Source organism: Caretta caretta, chromosome 23 (genome assembly GCF_965140235.1).
Source record: "Caretta caretta isolate rCarCar2 chromosome 23, rCarCar1.hap1, whole genome shotgun sequence".
NCBI classification, from domain to species: domain Eukaryota; kingdom Metazoa; phylum Chordata; order Testudines; family Cheloniidae; genus Caretta; species Caretta caretta.
Genome location: NC_134228.1, coordinates 3664728 through 3687041, shown reverse-complemented (window position 1 = coordinate 3687041; position 22314 = coordinate 3664728). Strand labels below are relative to the sequence as shown.

The following is a 22314-nucleotide window of genomic DNA, read 5'->3' as shown; positions in this document are numbered from 1 at the left end:
GAGATTTCTCAACCATGTAGGGATTAGGTAAATAACCGTACAGTTATTGGGAAATAACCAAGTGCACAGCCAACCCAGCTCAAGAAGCAAATGGCGCTGGCTGGACGAGGAGGCCAGCAGAGAGAGCATAAGGGCTTGTGAACCAGAGCAGTGTGTCCCAGCTTTCTTCCAAAGAAGGGGCGAGTCCTAGGTCCTATATCCGAGCGCCTCGAAATCTTTAGTGGGGCAGAGAAAGGCAACTGTCCACATTGCACAGATGGAGAAACTGAGGAAGGCAGCGGCAAAGTGACGTGCCCTGGGAGTTTGTGGCAGAGCTGGGAATTGAACCTAGGTCTCCAAGTCCTAGGTTAGTGCCTAACCACTGGACTGTCCTTCCTTGCCTTTGCCAGCTACCCCACACTCAGTGGGCAGTGGAATAAAATCCTAAACATTTGATATCGGTTCAGGGAGGATCAGAGTCATAGTTTGAACCATAGGCGCTGGATCACCCATGGGAAAAAACAAACAAACAAACAGTGGGTGCTAAGCACCCACCGGCAACCCCAACAATCAGTTTATCCCCCTACCCCCCCCTACCCCCCCCAGGGCTCCTGCCAGCCGTGATCAGCTGTTCAGTGGTGTGCAGGAAGCGCGGGGGGTGGGGGTGGGAGAGGGGAGGAGAAAGAGGCAAGGGGAGGGAGTGGGAGCAGAGCCTGGGGCAGAGCAGGGGTCAAGCAACCCCTAGGAACTCGGTGCCTCTGGTTTGAGCCCCAGGCGCGAGCAAACAAAGTCATAAGAACCATAATTAATTTCACTGGATGAAATTAACGGGCAGCAGGTTTAAAACAAACAAAAGGAAGTGGGTCTTCACGCAGCGCACAGTCAACCTGCGGAACTCATTGCCAGGGGATGTTGTAAAGGCCAAAAGAATAACTGGGTTCAAAAAAGAACTAGATACGTTCCTGGAGGATTGGTCCATTAATGGCTATTAGACAAGATGCTCAGGGACACACTCCCATGCTCCGGGTGTCCCTAAACTGCCAGAAACAGAGTGGACGACAGGGGATGGACCACTCGAAACCGCCCTGTTCTGTTCATTCCCTCTGAAGTACCTGGTGCTGGCCACTGTCAGAAGACAGGATACTGGGCTAGATGGACCCAATATGGCCGTTCTTATGTCAAATGTTGATCTCAAGCAAGACAAATTTTAAGGAAGGGGGCTTTATCTAAGGTATCCCACGCTCGAACCACCTCAGGTTTGGATCGGTCACGCTATGCCGGACCCCCATGAGGCACAGAAAGTTTCAAGACCATCCAAGTCAGTCTCCGAATGTTAGAGCTCTTTGGAAAGTCAGCTGTTCAACAGTAAGCTAGACCCAACCTTAACTCAAGCAGGTGTTACAGCCTCTTTGGAATCGCCAACTCTCAGCAGAGATGACCAAGCCCCCTCAGCCGTCAGACAGTACCACAGCGTTCCAGGACAATGGGTGTGAGGGTCTTGGGTCAGAGGAGATCCAAGGTCCCATCCACTCTGCATGGACATGAAGATCTCCTTGGTTACTTTCCGAGGGAGCAGGGGTTTGCCCTGGTTTCCTGAGCCAAAATTTCCTCTCTCACCTCCAGCTGGTCTGCCTTGCTCTCCCCCCCAGAAGCAGCTGCGTTGGAGGTGCTGTCGGCACAGTCCACGCAGCTCCAACAGAGGGGTGCCTGCAGCTCCCTCAACACTACCTCCCTGCTAATCCCAGCTCTGCTACTGACTGACTGCGTATGGACTGAGGGGTCACTTTACTGCCCTGCCTCAGTTTCCCCAACGCCACGGGGAATGCATTTGGATGCTTGCGGCTCTGGACATCTCTTCCCTGGCAGCACAGGCTGCAGAACTGGGATCTCTTGTTCTTTAATAGCGACTTTGGGAGAAATTTTCCCTGCAAAGTCAGAGCAGACAGATTCCAGCACACGCCGCCACCACCGCAGGCAGATGCCCAAAGGATACAGTTACAGGCCCGGAGCAACCCATTAATTGCGCGGGGGGGGGGGGGGGGGGGAAGGAGACCACAGACTGGAAGGGCGGAGTCTGCTCAGCTGCGTGCCTGTTGGATGGAAGATACCCTCTGCCAAGGGAAGCTGCAATGAGCAACACATGCAGGCTCAGCAATCTTAATTCTTTAAACCTTAGCTCCTACCCACTGTTTCCTCTTGGCCTCCTAGGGGAAGATCCTTCCCACACCTGTGGAAGGACAGGTCTGCTGCACAGAGGGGTGACCCCACAACTGCACAGGGCCCCCTTCTACTGCTCTGCACAGTGGGGACTTGTGCCGCTACTCCACTCTCGAGAGTCCCCTGCAAGGGAGACAGCGTGGGCATGACACAGGCCTGGAGGGTCAGGATGCCTGGGTTCTATTCCTACCTCTTCCACCGATTTGCTGAGAGAGCAAGGGAAAGTCACTGCCTTGCCCCGCGCCTCAGTTTCCCTATCTGTAAAGCAGGGATAACCATACGTTTGCAGGGCGCTTAAAGATCTCTGGATGAAAAGCACTGGCTCGGCCCAAGTCCTGAGTTCCCCGGAGGATGGGTGGTCTGATTAACGGAACTGGAATCTATTGCCTTCATGGTTTATTTAGGGGGATCCACACATCGCCAGAGCAACTGTAGAAACAAGTACGCGTTTGACACTCCAATCTGGGCTATGACCCATTCCTGCCTGCCCCTAGCAGAGCACGCAATCTCAGCCAGGGAGCAGGAGACACACTTGGAAAGGACAGAGCGGCTACCTCAGGGGCATCTCCCATCATACACAGACAGCTATTTTTAACCTGGAAATTAAGGCTTAGGGAAAGGCTAGGCCGCAGAGGCTGAGGCCAATGATTCAGCGAGTGTCTCCCGCAAGCTGCCGACAGGCCCTGCGCAAACTTGACAAGATTTGCTTTGCCACTTCTCTGTGGGTGAGTGTGGTCCTTGGTCCCTCGATGAACAGCTGGGGGCTAAAAGGGTACCAGGCTGCACAGGGTTGGCCACGTTTCCAATCTCAAATCACCCCATGGGGGAATTCTGGAACGAGGCTGTTAAAATTCACATGCGAGCTGAAGTGTGGCACAAGCGAGAGGGGGGATTTTAGCTGAATCAAGAGCTCTTGCTTTAAAAAAAACACCGAATAGGTAGAACTTCTTTTTAAATCTAGCCTGTTCTGAGGCCCGACACATTCCGAATCTAACATTTCTTCCCAGCTGAAAAGCAACAAGCTTTTTACAATTCACTCATTACTTGTTTTTAAATCAAACAGTCCTTTCAATTCAGATCATTTCCTTTTAGGAACAAAACAAGAGGCCCCTTAGATGGTTAAGTTTTACTTTGCTTTAAAAACTGGCTACCGAAGACGGGAAATGGCTAAATACTTTTGGCTGAGTGCATATTGTACGGCTGCTAGATGGAAACAATGTTAAACTGTCTAAAGAGTTTTGATCGTGCTGATTTTGGGGGCGGAACTGAGTTAAGGAACAGCTTAATGATGTAGAGAGAAATGATAGGAAGTCAAAGAAATCTGGCGTCCCAGAAGCTGGGAATGGATCACTTAATGATTCCCTGTTCTGTTTGTTCCCTCTGAAGCACCTGCCATTAGCCACTGTCGGAAGACAGGATACCAGGCTAGATGGACCTTTGGTCTGACCAAACAGTATGGCCCTGTTTCTTGATCCTTTTGGATCAAAAACGCGAAGCTAGCTCAGACGAATGGCAGTCTGGTATTATTTTACACCTCTGCTTTTCCCCCTCCTCTTCAAAAGCCCCCACTTCCCTTTGTTGCCTATTTGGGCATGTCTTTTTATTATTATTACTCTCACCCTAGCACGTTATGTCTGCGTAATATTGTCTGATTTTGTGTTGTCTGGTCTTGCAGCTCTGACAAGTTGTAAAGTCGCATAACTGCGTAATCTTACTGGCTATCCTGTGAAAGGGGCAGTAACTGGTAAGGTGCCACAAGTACTCCTTTTCTTTTTGTGAATACAGACTAACACGGCTGTTACTCTGAAACCTATCATACAAGCTGCAAGTCCTTTACCTGTTTGTAGTTTTTTATTGTTTCTTTAGGAAAATTAATAAAAAGTTAATCACACACACACACACACGCTTTTAACCAAGTTAGCTACAAAATGAAGACTGAAGAAAAAAGAAAAAAAAAAAGAGTTAGGGTCTTGCTGATACTTTATATATGGCATGGCCAAACCGCGGCTCTTTCACAGTTCAAGTATGGCTCATGGAGCCCCTCCCCCGCTTCTCCATCTACCAGACTGGGGGGGGGGGGGGGGAGGGGTTGGGGCTTCTGCCCTGCAGGGAGGGGGGTCTCGGGGCTTTAGTCCCAGCAGGCGCCGCCCGGCGGGGCAGGCTGCGCATGTCTTGCGGCTCTCAAACTTCTGAAGATTACTGCATGTGGCTCAGAGAGTCAGTAAGTTTGGCCACCCCGCTTTACATCTGCACACCAGGATATTTCAAGGGCAGATGCCACCCCATTGCCACCAGCATAGTTTGAGTGGCAAAAAAAACACAACCACCCACCCTAGATGGAGTTATACTGGTATAGCTTACCCTGCTTTTGGCAAAGCAAAATAAGCTGTATTGGAATAAAAGCACCTTACGTGGGTGTAACTGCACCTGCATTAAGGCTAATACTGGTAAAAAGTCACTAGACGTGTACATTCAAAGTGGATTAGTTAAACTACACTAAGCTCCGTGTGGATGCACTCATTAAGAATGAGAAAAAAGAAAAGGAGTACTTGTGGCACCTTAGAGGCATCCGATGAAGTGAGCTGTAGCTCACGAAAGCGTATGCTCAAATAAATTTGTTAGTCTCTAAGGTGCCACAAGTCCTCCTTTTCTTTTTGCGGATACAGACTAACACGGCTGCTACTCTGTAACCTGTCATTAAGAATGAGAGTGGCCTTAATTCAGATTAGTTTAATTCAATTTCAAAACCTCACTCTCATAATTCACTTCCAAAGTGAATTAAACTGAATCAAATTAAGACCATTTTAATTTACAATGGGAGTGTCCACCCAGTAATTTAAAGTGATGTCACTAATTTTACACCTTGTGGTTAATTCCAATTAATTTTCCTGAGGGTCCCCATGTAGACACGCCTTAAGTGTCCACACTGAGGGTTTCCCTGATTTGATTAAGTCAGTTTGATTTCCCCATATTTATTCCCCGCCCGGTGGGTGGGGAGGAGAGGAGAGAAAGGAAGGGAGGAGGTCTTAACATGGACGCATACAAGACTTTAGACCAGGCATTTCTCAACCAGGAAGGCCACAACCTTCAAGGGGGTTACTAGATGCTGAAAAGTTTTAGTACAATCTAAAGCAAGGAAAATCTCACTCCCCCATTTCTGGCACATCTTGACCTTTTCATGGTCAAGCACTCTCCAATCAACCCCTCAAAACACACAAATAAGTTATACAGGTTTACCATTATCACTGATTGTTATTTATATTTTACTCTTTTATAGTAAGTCAGAGGCTCAGGAAAATGTTTGCCTTCAAATAAGGGGTCGCCAGCCTCCAGGCTAAGTAACAAGTCACCCTACAAATAAATCTGCATTAAGGCCAGATCTACCCTGAAAGAGCTTTAAACGTCTGTGCTTCTGAGATGCTTAAGTGATCAAGTGCAAAGAGACACACACAGCAGCAACTGCATACCAGGGAGGAGAGTTAAGTAGTTCCAATACACTGCAATTGCTCTCCAAGAATCTGAAGAATGTGAATAGCAAAGGCGGGAGAGCGGCTGGGGGTGGGACCAGGAAGAAAGGGGATGAAATGGAGGAGGGGGAACAGAGGTTGAGTTGAAGCTGGGGAACAGTCTCCTCCCATGGAAAAAGGAGCCCTGGCTCCTGGAACATTTAGAACTAGGTCACAGAGAGGATTGTACTTAGGAAGAATGCTGCCCTGATTCCCGGTGGGCTGGATTATATAAACCAATTGTCTATTTCAATCTTTGGTGTAGGACAATACACATGCTCCAATGTTAGTCATTAAGATCTCCTGTTTACACAGCGTTCCAGGCTCAGTAGGGGGAGCTCTCCCCTCGGAAACCATATTGACCCCCATGCCCCAGAGCAGCACTAAGGGGCCCAGCCATCCTGCAGAAAGAAAGACAGGCAACTCTCCTTTCTGAATCAGGGCTCACCCCACTACACCAGCTTGTCTGCTGCTGTCTTGGGGGAAGCCATTAAGCAAGAGCTGCCCTGGTATCCCAGCTTTAATGAGCAGAGTCTAAATTACCACCATTTGTATGACAGTTGTGCCCAGCCTTGAACTGGGAGCCCATTACGCTAGGGGCTGTACAGGTGTATTACGGTAGCACCTAGGAGCCCCAGTTACAGACACAATTGTGCTAGATGCAACACAAACAGACAAAAAAGACGGTCCCCTGACCCAAGAGGTTTACAATCCCAATGGATAGAGCATGCCTCCTTTTCCACCCTAAACCACTGTATAGTGTTGTTGCAAAGCTGTTATCAGCTGCCCTGTCTCGCCCCAGACATGGCTGCTTTTCAGAGACTGTTAGTCTCACATACCACAACAATGGACTCGTTTTATAGTTCAGAGAGGGGAGAGTCGGATTAAACGATGCTGATCTAAACCCACCCCATTCCTGATGCTAAACCCAGTCTGCTCCACCTCAGACGGGGGGGGGGAGGGGGGGGAAAAATGGAAGGGAAACAGCTCCGCTTGACCGACAGCAGCTGCGTCCCGAAGCTGCGCCCAAACTTACCTGCGCTGTTGGCCTCCGACTCCACGATGTGGATCTCGGTGCAGTCGGCCAGCGAGTGCTCCAGGCACAGCTGCAGGAAGCGGGCTTGGGTGCGAGTGACACGCTTGAGGAGGGAGAGCAGAGCCACCGTCTGCTCGCATTCATTCCAGCCTTTGAACCAGCCGGCCAGGATTCCCACCTGATCCCGGAACATCATGGTGGCAGGCGCGTCAACGTGGCTCGACAGCGACACGCCCAAGGCTGGGGGGGGAGGGGGAGGGGAGGGAAGGGGGTCAGGGGAGAGGGGGGAGCAAGGGAAACCCCCTCACATGGTTTCAGCTTTAAGTCCTACGGTTTGGCCCAGAGATGGAGGAGGGCACGACCTGGAATGCAAATCCTGCTGCCAGTGAAGCTGGGATCACATGTGTGGGGGGGAGATTGTCCCAAAAGATCTTTCTCCGTGTAGATCCTTTTGCAGGGCTCTCCTCTAAGCAGACTGCCTTGGAGATCCCTGTAAGGAAAAAGAAATATGAGATCGATTAAGAAAGATTGGCCACCCCGGAGCACAGCCTGCATTGTTCTATAACCAGGTTTAAGGCCTCTCTTGCTTTACAACAACAGACAGTCGGGACGATGACACATCCAAACACGCAACAGGCTATACGTTGAGCCCAGCAGAAAGCCCACTTGCGGAACTCATCGCCACAGGAGATCAGAGAGAGTCAACTATTGCATCTGGACAGCTTTATGACCAGCAATGTTGGTGCAAATCAGACCTCAGGTGGGATAGACGAATTCACTTTTCTCCCCTGTTTCCCCCACATACGGTATTGTGCAATTCACAGATTCCAAGGGACCATTGTGATCACCTAGTTTGACCTTCTGGATAACACAGGCCAGAGACCTGTCCCAAAATAATTCCTAGAGCAGAGCTTTCAGAAAAATGTCTAGTCTTGATTTAAACATGGTCAGTGATGGAGAATCCACGACCACCATTGAAACAATATCCCAAGGGTCAACTACTCTCGCCGTTAAAAATGTATGCTTGATTTCCAATCTCAAGTTATCTAGCTTCAACTTCCAGCCTTTGGATCACGTTAGACCTTTGTCTGCTACACTGAAGAGCCCAGTGTTAAATATTTGTTCCCCACGTAGGTATTTATAGACTGGGATCAAGTCACCCCTTTAGCTTAAAGGGAAAGTTACTAGACTGAGCTGGTTGGATGAGAAGGGGATTCACCTTAAGCATCAGGCACTGGATGTTGATAGAGCCCGGACAGCGGGCAAGGTAGAGCAGCCGTCTGACCCAGTGCGGCAGGAAGGTGCCAGATGGAATAACAGACCAACCAGGCGAGGCAGGGTAGTGATACCAGGGCAGATACCCAACCAGCCAATCCTGGGCAACCACATTGCTACAGTACCATAAACCCTCTCCTTCCCTCCCCCTGCCCCGAACTGCAAGTTCATCTTTGTTCATTTCGCATGCAGCCAACCAACCCAAGCAGGTCCAACTCCCCCCAACCCCAGGGCTGCCCTAACAAGACGTGAAGCGAGATTTGAAAGCAGCACTGTGACAAGCGAGCTGATAGCGAGAATCAAGTCAGGGCCAGCCACTGGTGGAAAAGGATGGTTCGGGGCCAAAGTTTAGGTTTTGGAAAAAGGAGATCTTCTCTCTTCTGCCCTGCCCAATAAGATCGAAACCTGGAAAGCCAGGGAGAGGGGATTTTTACATTTAAAGTCTTCTCTTGCACTGATTGCTGCCCACACAGCAGAACTAACAGCATTCAAGAGGCAAAACAGTCCAAGCTGAAGGACGTACATTATAAACACACAGGAGGCCTGCAAAGTCAAAGACCTGGGGCGTATCCACACTATGAAGGCTTTGTGGGTATAGCTGTGTCCACACCAGGTTTGCTGGCACACCTACATCGGTTAGGGGGGCTGATTTTTATCCCCACACTCCTAGATAACACAGCTATGCTTGCAAAACATACACGCTCCCTCCAATCCTTTTTAAGCTTAAAAAAAAACCAAGCAGGGAGACTTTCCTTTTTAAGAATGTCAGGAATGTTACATCTCACTTTTCCTGGACGTCTCCTTGGAGGACTCAGGCACAGCTTGTGAGATCTCTGCCTTTGGAGAGCCAACACTGGGCTCACTTTAGTTTTCCTTCCAACGGGCTGATTCAGGTGTTATGCTAACTAGACAGCTCACACACCTAAAGTTCTCATTTGGGACCTGTGATGGAGGAAGGAGCGGTTAAGGTTGCTAACCTGGATGTCTGGAGTTCAATACCTCGCTTTGCCAGACTTCCTGTGTGACCTCAGAAGAGGCCCATCTAAATAGCACTGCCCTGCCTCACAAAGGGGGTTGTGAAGATAAATAAGTTAAAGATTGCAAGATGCTTTGATTCTACGGCAGTGGTTTTCAACTTGTGGTCCACGGACCCCGGGGGGTCTACAAACTATGTCTAAGATTCCCAAAGGGGTCTGCACCTCCATTTGAAATTCTTTAAGGGTCCGCAAATGAAAATAGGTTGCAAACCATTGATTTATGGTGATGCGGGCAATTCAAGTACCACAGGTCGTTGGGGGGGACCTTTCAGAAACTGTTTGCTTTTTGCACTTCACTCACAGTGGAATCTGTTCTATCTCCTATTTACAGTCAGTTCCACTTCCTGGTTCTCGTACACAGCAGAAGGCTGCACTGTCGGGTGGTACGCACAGCAGGGGGAAGATCTAAATCCAAATAAAACCCTCAGTGAAATTCACCTTCCAGTCAAGACACATTTCTAATACACCACTGACTTACAATAAGTCACTTCTGTCAGAAGATGTTTTAGCTACTATTAAGGCATCTAAAATCACACTCACAGATGAGCAAAAAAAATGTCTTTTTGCCCTCAATTTCCTCCATGCATTCGGCAGCACTTTGGGTACTATCATCCTGGCTGTTTCCCCTTTTGTTCCTGTGACTCCCTCTACACAGCCCCAATGGAAGATTGAAACATACAGGGTAGGGAAATGCAACTGTAAAGCCTCAAAAGGGAGCATTTTCAGGGCAAGCGTTAGGACCTACAGCTGCTTTTAACTTTTGCTGTGAAACCAACAAGATTTCACGTCACCGGCGTCTCTGGAGAGTCACCTGCTCCTGGCACGCAAGCACAATACTGAGGATCAGGACCGCCCAAGAGAAGCAGAGATAAGACAGGAGTAAGAGGGATAGTAGCCGTAAGGGGGCTGAAAAGGAAACTGGCTTTCAACGCCTATTCAGCAAACAAACAATTCAAGACCCATTTTCTCCTATCAGGAGACTCCCCCATTAAGTCTCTGGCCATCGGGAGATCCACACAACAGTGGGTTGAGCAGATGGGGATCCCGGGCACAAATCAGCGTCACAAGGGGAACTTAACGACCCTTTTGTTGCAGTCTCTTTGTAATCCAGAGGGGCCTATCTAGGAACCCAAAATTCCTTGCCCCTTTTTGCTCCAAGAGGGGATTAACTAGATTGTGGAGAAAGAACTCCCTCTTAGCAGGGTGTGGGTGTGGGTCTCTCAAAGGCAGGGAAGAAGCACACTAGCTGCAGTGGTGGTGGTGGGCGGGGGGACATCAGCTCTGCGGCACAGCCATTCTGCAGACACAGCACTTCAGAACTGACAATGCTGAAGACTGTATGAGAAAGAGAAGCAGCTTTGGCTGAGTGGAAGGACAACAGGTGCTTCATATTCCAGCCACGTAACGGTCTCAGATATTCCCCCCGCCCCCCATAGCCTAACGGGTGTGGCATTCTCACACAAGACGTCTTGAACTCCTGAGCTCCCGCGACTGACTTTGCTGTGCTGTTTGCACACCTCGATTTTCTGTCTGAAGCTATAGCTCTCTGAAGCCCAACAAAGCATTCAGACAGCACCTCGCGCTGTGTCTAAGAGGGTTTATAGACTGTGTCTGCACAACGGAAGGCATGTTTGCTGGCTCTGTCTGCAGTGGGATTAGCTCTGCCTCTACGTATTTAAAAAACAAAAGGAAAAGCAGAGATGCTTTTCCAACAGAGTCCAGAGGTGGTGGACACAGACCAACTGTTGGAGAGAGACGTCTGGTTTCCTGATTGAGCCGCTGAAACGGCTGGACCGTGCTCTGACTTGGCAAGGCAGGACATACCATACCAAGAATGCAGCCCTTGGGAGCCATCCAAGGCAACTTGCAGCCTGCCCCCTCTCTTTAATATGGACAAGGCCCAGTGTACAATGCTGCCACCATGAACACAGTGGGTAGCACAGCCTAGTGCTCAGAGCAAAGGGTCAGGATCCCCACATCTTCATCCTAGCTCTGCTACGGACTCCTTATGCTCGTTGGCCATTCCATGGTGCTTCTCGGCACCACTAGGGCGTTAGCCCCAGCATCGCAGCCTGGGTTCCAGCTCAGGAGGGGAGACTCTGCCTTTTGACAGCCGCTCTGGCCACTTCAACGGGATGCCTCTCTCTAAACCCCAGCCCCAATCGCAGAGACCCTGCAGCATCACCCCTGCTGCATGAAACCCAGGTAGTAATAAATATATCATAAACCCCAGCTCTTATCTACTGCTTTTCATTGGCAGACCTCAGAGACCTTTACAAAGCAGCACCATCCCCATTTTACAGACTGAGAAACTGAGGCACGGAGCCGAAGGCTAGTCGCGGGAGAGATGGGAATAGAACCCAGGAGTCCTGACTCCCCATCAGCTGATTTGAGTCACCCTCATGCCGCACTCTCTCCCTTTGCCTCCTCATCCAGTGCGGGGCCTAGCTCAACGGTCTTCTCAGGCTGTCTCAGACACTGCCATGCTCAGCACAGACACTGCAATTTGGCTCAGAGACTAGGACCACCTGTCATCTGGCCTCCTTTGGATCCTGGAGGAAGCATGGCCCAGTGGTTAAAGCACCAACGTGGCACTCAGAAGACCTGGGTTCAATTCCCTGCTCTGCTAGAGCCAAGGGTCACACAGAGACAAGTGATGTAGTCTGTACAGCTGGGGAAACTGAGGCAGCAATGGGAGACAAACAACATCTAGCACTTTTCCTCACCCAATCCCAAAATGCTTCAAGGGAGGTCAGTCCCATTTTCCCCATCTACAGATGGGGATACTGGGGCAGAGAGGGAACATGACTTATCCAAGGCCACCAATGGAACCAGGCCTCAAATCCCAAGCCGGGTCTCTATCCTGCTAGGCCCTCCCTCACAGGTATGTTAGGAGGATAAATACCCTAAAGATTGTGAGGCATTCAGATACGGATGTAAGATGGGTCAGTTTCTGCAGGCTGTGACTACAGACAGACACAGAGAAGACGACGCTATAAAAATAAGAGCAATCAGATACAAGCAGGTAAACCCTAAGACCGCACGGGTACAGTCCACTTCTTTGGAGCAGCGTACCCCTTTCCACGGGTACTCAGCACCTATATATTGCGTCAGTCTCTGCAGCAATCGAAGACAATCAATATATCTTGGATCTATACAAAGGAATCTATTGACCCCATTAGCGACCTCAGTGTCTCAATCTAATATATTTATGCCCTCCGAGAAGAACTCAATTTTATTTTTCGATCATTTCCACAGATTATAAAGGTTTATTTTTTAAGCATTCCCCACCCCAATTTTTATCTATTTAAATTTTCACTGTTTTGGGAAATTGGAGACATGGGGTCAGACAAATATTTATTGACAGCAGATGCTGAGTTCCAAAAAGCCAGTGGTTTAGAAACCATTAAAACACAAACTGTCAACCTCACATGTCAAAACATACAAAGGTAAATAGTCTTTTGCTTGTGATGAGCCTAATTCAAAAGTCTTGATCACTGGATTTGGACTCTAATAAGCCCGCCAATTTCGATCATCACTGGAAAATATTTTCCCTGGGCTTGGGGGTGCAGTGAAGTCGATGTTTAGTGAAAATTACCAATAAAAATCTAATCCCTCCAAGCCTGCCTATGAGTGATGTGCTATTATCCCCACGCACCAATGGGGAAACTGAGGCACGGATGGAGCGAAACGACACAGTCACACAGGGAGTCTGTGGGGGAAGTAGGACTTGAACTCCCAAGTCTTAGGCTAATGCAGTAAGTGGAAGCAGCGTCTGGACCCTGCTGAATGAAGCATCCTTTGTCCCAGTGTTTTCCCCTCTGCCCGTTGGCCTGGGTGCTATTTCCTGTCAGCGTTGCTGGAGGCGGCCAGGTTACAATCGCGCCCTGTGCACTGCTGTCCATGTGCGCTAGCCACGGCCAAGTGGAGGGATGGGGACGGCGGCGAAGGGAGACATAGCAATTTTTAAAGTGCGAGGCAGTCAAACCCTTCTGAAAAGGCGTGTGTCTGAAGAGAGACTGACGGGAAGCTGCTGTCTGGGTCTCTCCCCACTGGACGCTATCATTAGAGCCAAACTAAGCCGGCTCCCGGAGGTAAGGAGACAGGAGCAACGACGCAGCCCGCTGTAATTACACCTTCGGAGGGAGTGCTGGCCACCAGCGGCCTAAGCTTCAGAGGGGACCCAGGAGACACAAGCAGCAATCGATGTCATGCAGCTGGGCGGACCGATGCAGAGCACACGCCACATCCCCACTGGAGAAGGCCGGCCGTTTGCATTTCTACAGCCCCCGGAGACGCGGCCAGCCTGAGAGGTGCCAACCCCCAGCAACTCCCGCTGGAAATCCAGACCCCCAACTCATTCGCGCCTCTCTCCCTGCTGAGGTTGCTCCTAAGGGGCCCCCCTAGTTAGCACCAGAGGCAGCAGGGGGTTCAGTGATGTGGACACGTCCCATTGGGAATAAGGCTGGCACCCAGCCACCACCACGGCAGCCGGTTTGGGGTAGCCCTGGACTGGATCAGAACCAGCATACAGGAGATTTGAGGCTTCTGTATCTCATCCCGTCAGCTACCCGATTCCTGAGTCTGACCCTCAAATATTAACCTTGTGCAAGCTTCCGCACCGGTTTTAGCTCATCAGTTGCAACTTGGTTCCCAGGCTAGCACAAAGAAAAGGGAGGAATTTCACCCCCTCTTCTGTTATCCGTGCCTGAAGATCTGTTCTCTATGAGCTGGCAACTCCTGCCACTGGCTGACAGCAGTCACCATCTGGAAATCCGTTCTACACGCTGCCCTCCACCTCCTGCTTTGAAAAGTTACTATTATATCACCTAGCTCTTTTCATCTGTAGACCACAAAGCATTTTAGAGCATTGTGCCTCCATTTCCCCCATAAAGTGGGGAAACCGAGGCACAGAAGAGGGAAGTGACTTGCCCAAGGTCACCCAACAGGGGACAGAATCCAGCTCTCTTGGGTCCCAGTGCAGTGCCCTACCCACATTCTGAAATGAATGTGATGGGTCTCAGACCAGCACCCAACAGGTTGTCACAAAAGCCACCACAACAGACAAGTGACTGATACCTCCGGAAGATGAGATTTGAATGGACCATCATACGAGAGCTGGTTTCCCCAGGGCAGGGCTAAGGCACATGAGTGGGAGGGGGCGGGCGTGTAAAGGGAAGCTCCCCCTACCACTACCAGGGCTGTACCTGCTCCACAGATAGATAGAGGATTTAGTCTCCAACGGATGTCAGCACGTTGTAAAGCCAATCCCTCTACTTATATGGCCCCGGTCACCGTGGCATCTGACCACCTCACAATGGACTCATCCTCCCTACATCCTGTGAGCTGGGGCAGGGCTAGCACGCCCATTTTACAGATGAGGAAACTCAGGCAGAGAGAGGCAACTGACTTATGGTCACACAGGATCACTTCAGCAGAGCAGGGAACAGGTCCCAGGCTTGCTCCATAACCACTAGGCCATCCTTCCTCTTCAACGGTGCTAAAATACAGTATATAAAAAAAACCCTCCCCTGCCCCCCAAACTCGATCTGGAGCTTGCACTACAGGACCAGCTCAGCTCCGACAGGCTAGCTGGGCCAAATTTTTGGCGTGCTTCTCCATCCACTTGCTGCTTCAGAAGAGCCTTGGCGTTTGCCTCATTCAGCAAAGACTTTGAACTCTGAGAAACCAGACCCATCACCTTCCTCAGCCTATTGGCCCACGTTACCCCTCCCTCTTTACAGCCTTCCAAAGGCTCCCTCCCTCCCGCTCGACTTTAAAAACTTGCCCGCAACTGCATTCCAGCCTACGATGCGATGGGGCGAGCCCCCACAACAGCAGCCAGGGCTAGCTACAGGGTTTCTTGTGCCTTCCTCTGAAGAAGGGAACATCCCCCGCTCTGCCTGGCCGGCACCACCAGTTTCAACGTCTCACGGTGTCCGCTCTCACCCTACACACCGACCCCTTGCCAGTCCCCTGCTGCTTTCCCCATCTTTGACACCATCTGGATATCTTGCTTCTTCATGATACCCATGAGCATTGAGATCAACTACCAGCAGGAAGAGTTCCCAGCGCTCTCTCAGCATCTCTTTGGAGCTCGGCGCGTCTTCATCCCATGCCTTCTGTAGGACGACACAGTGGTGGTGCTGACCAGAAAGATTTCAAGCTTGGGATTCTTCTGTAGATGAGGGAGGTTCTCTTTGTGCTTGGCACAAACCAAAAGAGCATCTTCTCGGAAGGCTTCAGAGCAAGGACACAGGAAGGCCTCGAAAAGAGGGTGAGAATTTCACCCCCTCCATCTCGGCACATCACAGATGATGACAGAAGAATTCTCTCCGAATCACTCATTAGTTCCCTAGGGTTCATTCCTCAGCCTTTTGTCCCGACTGGTTTCAAGAGGAACAAGCCACAGGACCGCTACCTCCCCAAGGCCTTGTTTTCATTGATTCTGCCCAGCTGGCCGGAACGGGCAGACAAATTGTCCCACAAGCCACTGCGACACGATTGATAGGGAGGGTTCAGATTAGCGCAGAGTTAAGCACCATGGGGTACGACCTCCCACAGAAGTCGTAGCGCTTCACACAAGTGAGGATAGCACCCCCATGGATGCAGTAACTGCAGATTTTGCAGCGTGGCAGTTCTCAAGCTAGGCCAACTCAAGGGGTCAGCGAAGACAAATCCAAAGAGATCTCCCAGCAGTGAGACATTTCCTCTTTGTGGCCTGTGTGCGCATGGGCTGAAATTCAGCAATTATCTTCTTGGGTTCCTCCCCACCCCATCCTTGGTTACAGTTTATTTTATTCTTCCCTAGGGTGGAGCCCACCTACCTGAGGTTAAAACTCCCTGTGCCCTGTCTCCACTGGGACTGGCTATCCAACCCATGCCTTTCCGGCTGTGAAGACATTGCGTCTACAACACAGCCACAAACTCAACCTGGCTCTCCCGAGCCCCAAGCCCAGATGCCACCACTGTCCCCAATGTGTACCCCCAATCTCCCCCACACCACCCCTTTTCCGCTCAGTGCTGCCTCCAAGTATATGAGATGCCTGGAGATCTTTGTTACTGGATAACTGGAAGAACCACACTTGGGTCCTTCTCTAGAACTTGTTATTTCCAGGATCTCCAGGCATGTGACCGACATCAAAGCATCACAGTCCCCTTTGTGAAGTATGAGTGACCCCGCCAGGAGAAAGAGCAAGCTGTGAAGCAGGGCGGGGTGGAAGAACCAGGAATGGAAGCCAGGAGTATTAACTCCCACTCCCCTGCTCTCCCCATTAGACCCTGCTCTCAGAGCCAAGGACAGAACCCAGTGAATGTGTTTTGACAACTGGACAACACCGCATATTAAGGAAGTGATGGAGAACAGTAAGAAAACAGTGACAACATACACATTCCTGGTACAACCTCAGCGTGGGTACTGCAGTCAGTTTGTTCATTTCAGTTAAGAGCAAAGAGAAAGGACCAGAGGAGGCTAGCAAACCTGATCAAGTGTAGACAGGGGAGATCTGAAAAATGGAAGGCGGTACAGAACTATGGCACAATGAAAGCTAGTTTGGTTCTCTCTGTCTAGTCTGACCCATAATAGCCCACTCAGAATTTTAAAAAAAACAAACAAACAGATTTTTAACTCATAGAAGGAAAGAAGCTGTTAACATTACTTAACATTAACTTGTAGAACTCATTGCCACTTGATAATAAGCAACTGGGTTGGGCACTAAGGTTCCAGAAAGAAAAATCAGACGGTACTAGGAAAGAATTTCAGCTGTACAGGACAAAATCATAAGGACGATCAGGCCCTAAAGCACGAGGGCATGAGATGACCAGCTGGGGGTGGTCAGGAAGGAAATGCATGTGCGCGTTCCAGAGTGGAATGGGATTGCACAAGGAGGTATTTTAGGAAGGGAGGGTTATGCCACCCTCTGAAACATTCAATACTGGCTGCTGCAGGAAGCAGGATACCAGATAGACTCACTCAATGGACCATTAGTGGCACATGCCTGGCTTTGCAGGAGGGTTCCAATGGGATGCAAGGATCCCTGCTGGAAGCATTTCAGGGATAAGGGGATTGCTGGAGCAAGAGAGTTGGGGTGATCCAAGGCTTTGTGGAAAATATCTCTATAGAAAGGTCTCGGTACAGAGGGAAGGATAACAGATCTCCTCCATGGGAGCTCCTTATGGGCATACACATAAGGAGGACAGAAGGCAGTGCAGTCACCCAGCATGACAGAGAAGAGAGACCTCTAGTCAGAGTCTAGCAGAGACAGCTGTGAGTATCTTAAGGGAATCAGAGCAAGTAGATGGGAGGTGTTCTGTCTGGTACATAGGAACAGGGAAGAAATTTGGCTAGATGGTCTCCATGTGCATTTTGAGAGAAGAGGAGAAGAGACAGGATCTCTAGCAAGAGCACTCTGGAATCCATGGGGAGAGTGCAGAGACATTAAGAATTATGTCCCGGGCAAAAGGAACAAGGGAGGGTGTGCTGATGGGTTGCATTTGGGAGGTGGGGGTGGGGTGTCCCAGGTTTAGGGTGCAGTAGCAGATCCCAGGTTGGGGAGAGAGGAGGTGATGTAATACATCCCATATAAAATGATGGGGTCTAAATTAGCTGTTACCACTCAAGAAAGAGATCTTTGAGTCACTGCGGATAGTTCTCTGAAAACATCCACTCAATGTGCAGCGGCAGTCAGAAAAGAGAACAGAATGTTGGGAATCATAAGGAAAGGGAGAGAGAATAGGCCACAAAATATCATGTTGCCTCTATATAAATCCATGGTTTGCCCACATCTTGAATACTGCGTGCAGATGTGGTTGCCCCATCTCACAAAAGATATATTGGAATTGGAAAAGGTTCAGAAAAGGACAACAAAAATGATTAGGGGGATGCAATGGCTTCTGTATGAGGAGAGATTAATAAGATTGGAACTTTTCAGATTGGAAAAGAGACGACTAAGGGGGGGGATATGATAGAGGCTATAAAATCATGGCTGCTATGAAGAAAGTAAATAAGGAAGTGTTATTTACTCCTTCTCATAACACAAGAACCAGGGGTCACCCAATTAAATCAACAGGCAGCAGGTTTAAAACTAACAAGAGGACGTATTTCTCCACACAACGCACAACCTGTGGAACTCCTTGCCAGAGGATGTTGTGAAGGCCAAGACTACAACAAAGTTCAAAAAAGAGCTAGATAAATTCATGGAGAATATGTCCATCAATGGCTATTAGCCAGGATGGGCAGGGATGGTGTCCCTGGCCTCTGTTTGCCAGAAGCTGGGAATGGGTGACAGGGGACGGATCACTTGATCATTACCTGTTCTATTCATTCCGCCTGGGGCACCTGGCACTGGCCACAGTCAGAGGACAGGATACTGGGCTAGATGGACCTTTGGTCTGACCCAGCGTGTAATATATGGGAACCCAAATCAGAGTGAGGTAGGGGATCCAGGGGAGGAGAAAAAGGTTCCCTAGGTGGAGTGGGGGTAAAGGGTAACTCTCGATAAGGATGGGGTAGGATGCCTGCTTTGGAAGGGGCAGGCAATGTTTGGTTTGGGGATCTAGCTGAATTGAGTGTAGAGGATCCCTGGATCACAGATGATGGAATACAGGGGGTCCCCAGATCAGGGCAGGGTTGCGTGTGCTGGAGGGAAGGGGATTCCCAGACCATAGTGGATTAGAGTGTTGGTGTGTGTATTGGGGGGGGGCAGTTCACGGGCACCAACTTACCGAGGCGGGGGGGAGACACTCAACCCCCCCTTCCATCGCAGGCTCCGCCTCCACTCCACCCTTTCCTCGAAGCCCCCTCTCCCCCATCTCTTCCTGCCCCAACTCTTCTCTCTCCCTCTCAGCACCTCCTATATGCCATGGAACAGCTGGAGCACCCATGGAGTCGGTGCCTACGAGGCGATTGGTTGTAGTGGAGAGAAGGTGGACCCCTGGATCAGGGAGGATGGATTACAGGGGACCCCCCAGACCAAGGTGGGGTTGGAAATCTGGGGGGAGGGGCGCTGCAGAGAGGGAAGGATGCTGGTTTAGGAGTGGAAGGAATGAAGTACAGAGGGATCCCCTGGATCAGGGCGGGGTTGGTAGGGAAGGGGGATCCCTGGATCAGGGAAAATGGATTACAGGGGAATCCCTGGATCAGGGCGGGGTTAGAATCTGGGGGGAGGGAAGGAGGCTGGTTTAGGGAGGAGGGGAGGGATGAAGCCCGGAGCAGGGCGGGGTTGGTTGGGATGGAGGGAAGGGGGATCCCAGGAGCAGGGCGGGGTTGGAAATCTGGGGGGAGGGGAGGAGGCTGGTTTTGGGGGAGGGGGTGAAGCCCGGAGCGGGGCGGGAGGACCCCTGGGTGTGGGAGGGGGGCTGGAGAGAGGGGAGGGGCCCCGGGCTCGGGGTGGGGGAGGGGCGAGGTGCAGCACGCGGGAGAAGCCAGGATCGGGGCGCGGGGGGGTCCCTGGCTGGGGGAGGGGCCCCGGGCTCGGGGTGGGGGAGGGGCGAGGTGCAGCACGCGGGAGAAGCCAGGATCGGGGCGCGGGGGGGTCCCTGGCTGGGGGAGGGGCCGAGGGGGGAGGGGCCCCGGGCTCGGGGTGGGGGAGGGGCGAGGTGCAGCACGCGGGAGAAGCCAGGATCGGGGCGCGGGGGGGTCCCTGGCTGGGGGAGGGGCCGAGGGGGGAGGGGCCCCGGGCTCGGGGTGGGGGAGGGGCGAGGTGCAGCAGAGGGGAGATGCTCGCCCCGAACGGGGGGAGGGGCCCGAGCAGGCGCGAGACGGGGACGCGCCCCACACTCACCGTCTCTGCGGCCCGTCCGGCCCCGGCCTCGGCCCCGCCAGCCTCACACCGAGGCGCCCGTACCGTAGCCCACCGCGCAACGCCAGCGCGCACGGCACGCCACGCGTCAGCGCGCAGCCGCCTCGCCATTGGCTGCGGGAGGTCGAGTGGCAGCGGCCGGGACCAACCAGAAGCTCGCGGCTGCCCTCGGTGGGGCGTGGCTTCCCGCGCGCACGACGGCACACATGCGCAACACTCGCCCCCACCTCGGCCTCGGGCTCAGCTTCGGAGACTCTGACTGGCTTTCAGTCCTGTCACTCCGAGGTTCCACAACCAATGGCCTGGTGGCATCGCGGTGACGTAACAGACTGGGCTGTGGCGTTTGAGCGTCCGCTTGGGCGGAACGAAGACCGCCCCCGCCCCTTTCTTCTCCTCTCCCCTACCTCCCTCCGCCCCGCCCCTTTCTCCTGCCCCTCCCCCTCCTTCCGCCCCGCCCCTTTCTCCTGCCCCTCCCCCTCCTTCCGCCCCGCCCCATCTCCTGCCCCTCCCCCTCCTTCCATCCTGCCCCTTTCTCCTGCCCCCCCTTCCGTCCCTCCCCTTTCTCCTGCCCCCCTCCTTCCATCCTGCCCCTTTCTCCTGCCCTTCCCCCTCCTTCTGCCCCGCCCCATCTCCTGCCCCCCCCTTCCGTCCCTCCCCTTTCTCCTGCCCCCCCTCCTTCCATCCTGCCCCTTTCTCCTGCCCTTCCCCCTCCTTCTGCCCCGCCCCATCTCCTGCCCCCCCCCTTCCGTCCCTCCCCTTTCTCCTGCCCCCCCTCCTTCCATCCTGCCCCTTTCTCCTGCCCTTCCCCCTCCTTCCGCCCCGCCCCATCTCCTGCCCTCCCCCTCCTTTTGTCCCGCCCCTTTCTCCTGCCCTTCCCCCTCCTTCTGCCCCGCCCCTTTTCCTGCCCCTTCCCCCTCCCTCCGCCCACCCCATCACCTACCCTTCCCTCTCCTTCCACCCCACCTCTTTCTCCTGCCCCTCCCCCTTCTTCCGCCCCGCCCCATCTCCTGCCCTCCCCCTCCTTCCGCCCCGCCCCTTTCTCCTGCCCTTCCCCCCTCCTTCTGCCCTGCCCCTTTCTCCTGCCCCTTCCCCCTCCCTCCGCCCACCCCATCTCCTACCCTTCCCCCTCTTTCCACCCCGCCCCTTTCTCCTGCCCCTCCCCCTTTCCTTCTGCCCCTCCTCTTTCTCTTGTCCCTCCCATCCCCTTACTCCTCCCCTCCCAACTCCTCCACCTCCTGCCCCTCCCTCCCTCTCCCATCCCCTTACTCCTCCCCTCCCTCCCTTCCCCCTCTCTCTCCTTCCGCCCCTCCCCTTTCCCCCAGCTCCTCCCCCTCCTATCCCCTTACTCCTCCCTTTGCCCTGTGGCACCGTCCTCCCCTCCTCTTTCTTTCTTCCCCTTCCCCAACTCTTCCCTCCCCCCACCCCCACCCCACTCCTTATCCTCCCCTCTCCTGTCTCCCCCTCCTCTCTCCTTTGCCCAACCCAAACATTCACAAATCACGAGACTGGCTTCAAAATCACGAGAGTTTTTGAAATCAATCAATCAGTCAACGTCTGGCCTTCCTCTGCCCTGGAGCCTGGGGGGGCGGGGGGTCACATGTCCAAGCTTTTCCCTGTGACCATGAGGCCTAGACACTTACAGCTAGTGTCAGCGAGGAAATCGACCAGCAGGGCTGTACCGGGGGGGTCACTAAATCCCGAGAGCTGTAGCAATATCAGCCCCGCGGAGCCTTTCCCCCCCCCCCCGGGTTAGCTATTGTCTCTTTGGAGGTGGCTCAAGTGCAGCTAAAATCCCTGACAAAATAATTTCTTGTTAACGCAGAGGGAAGGCTGCCTGGAGTCAGCTCGGGCCATCCAGAACACCGAGTTCAGCAAAACTCAAACCTCTCCAGGAAGCGCCGAGCGGCTTTCATTTCAACCGTAAACGTCTAAACCCAGGAATTACAGAGCTAACCTGGTCTCGGTCTGGATATGTGCAGCGCCTGGCACAACGGGGCCCTGATCTCCGTCTGGATCTGTGCAGCGCCTGGCACAACGGGGCCCTGATCTCAGTCTGGATCTGTGCAGCGCCTGGCACAAGGGGGCCCTGATCTCCGTCTGGATCTGTGCAGCGCCTGGCACAATCCCTGATCGCAGCCAGGGCCTCTAGTCTCTCCCACAACACACCTACAAGATCGAACTGTGTGACTGGGTCCTAGGCTATGCCTGGTGCAATCCCCCTTTCAGTGGCAGGGGTGGCTGTCGGTGGTTGATTGACCACGTTGCCCTGGTGTAAAGGTGCGTGCAAGGCGCAGGGCACAGCGGAAGCCGTGTGACCTGCGTGCATCTCGTGTGAAGCTGGCAGGGAGTGGTGGTGGCAGGGATGGGGGGGGGCGGGGCAGGTGGCCGTTGGTTCAACTCATCCAAAACAGGATGTGGTGGTACACGGGGAGATCTGTGAGCGCCCTGGGGCTGTGCCAGGCCCC

General features: G+C 52.4%; 1 protein-coding gene across 1 annotated transcript in view; it reads right to left on the bottom strand.

The window, feature by feature from the left end:
* The window catches only part of SAMD4B (sterile alpha motif domain containing 4B), a 34587-nt gene extending 14632 nt beyond the window's left edge, over positions 1–19955 (bottom strand). The window contains exons 1-2 of the mRNA XM_048832948.2: positions 19832–19955; positions 6739–7228 (exon numbers count right to left, since the gene is read on the bottom strand). Coding sequence (XP_048688905.1) covers positions 6739–6934 — 196 coding nt within the window. The 5' untranslated portion in view covers positions 6935–7228; positions 19832–19955. The remainder of the gene's footprint in view (positions 1–6738; positions 7229–19831) is intronic.
* Positions 19956–22314: the final 2359 nt, after the last annotated feature.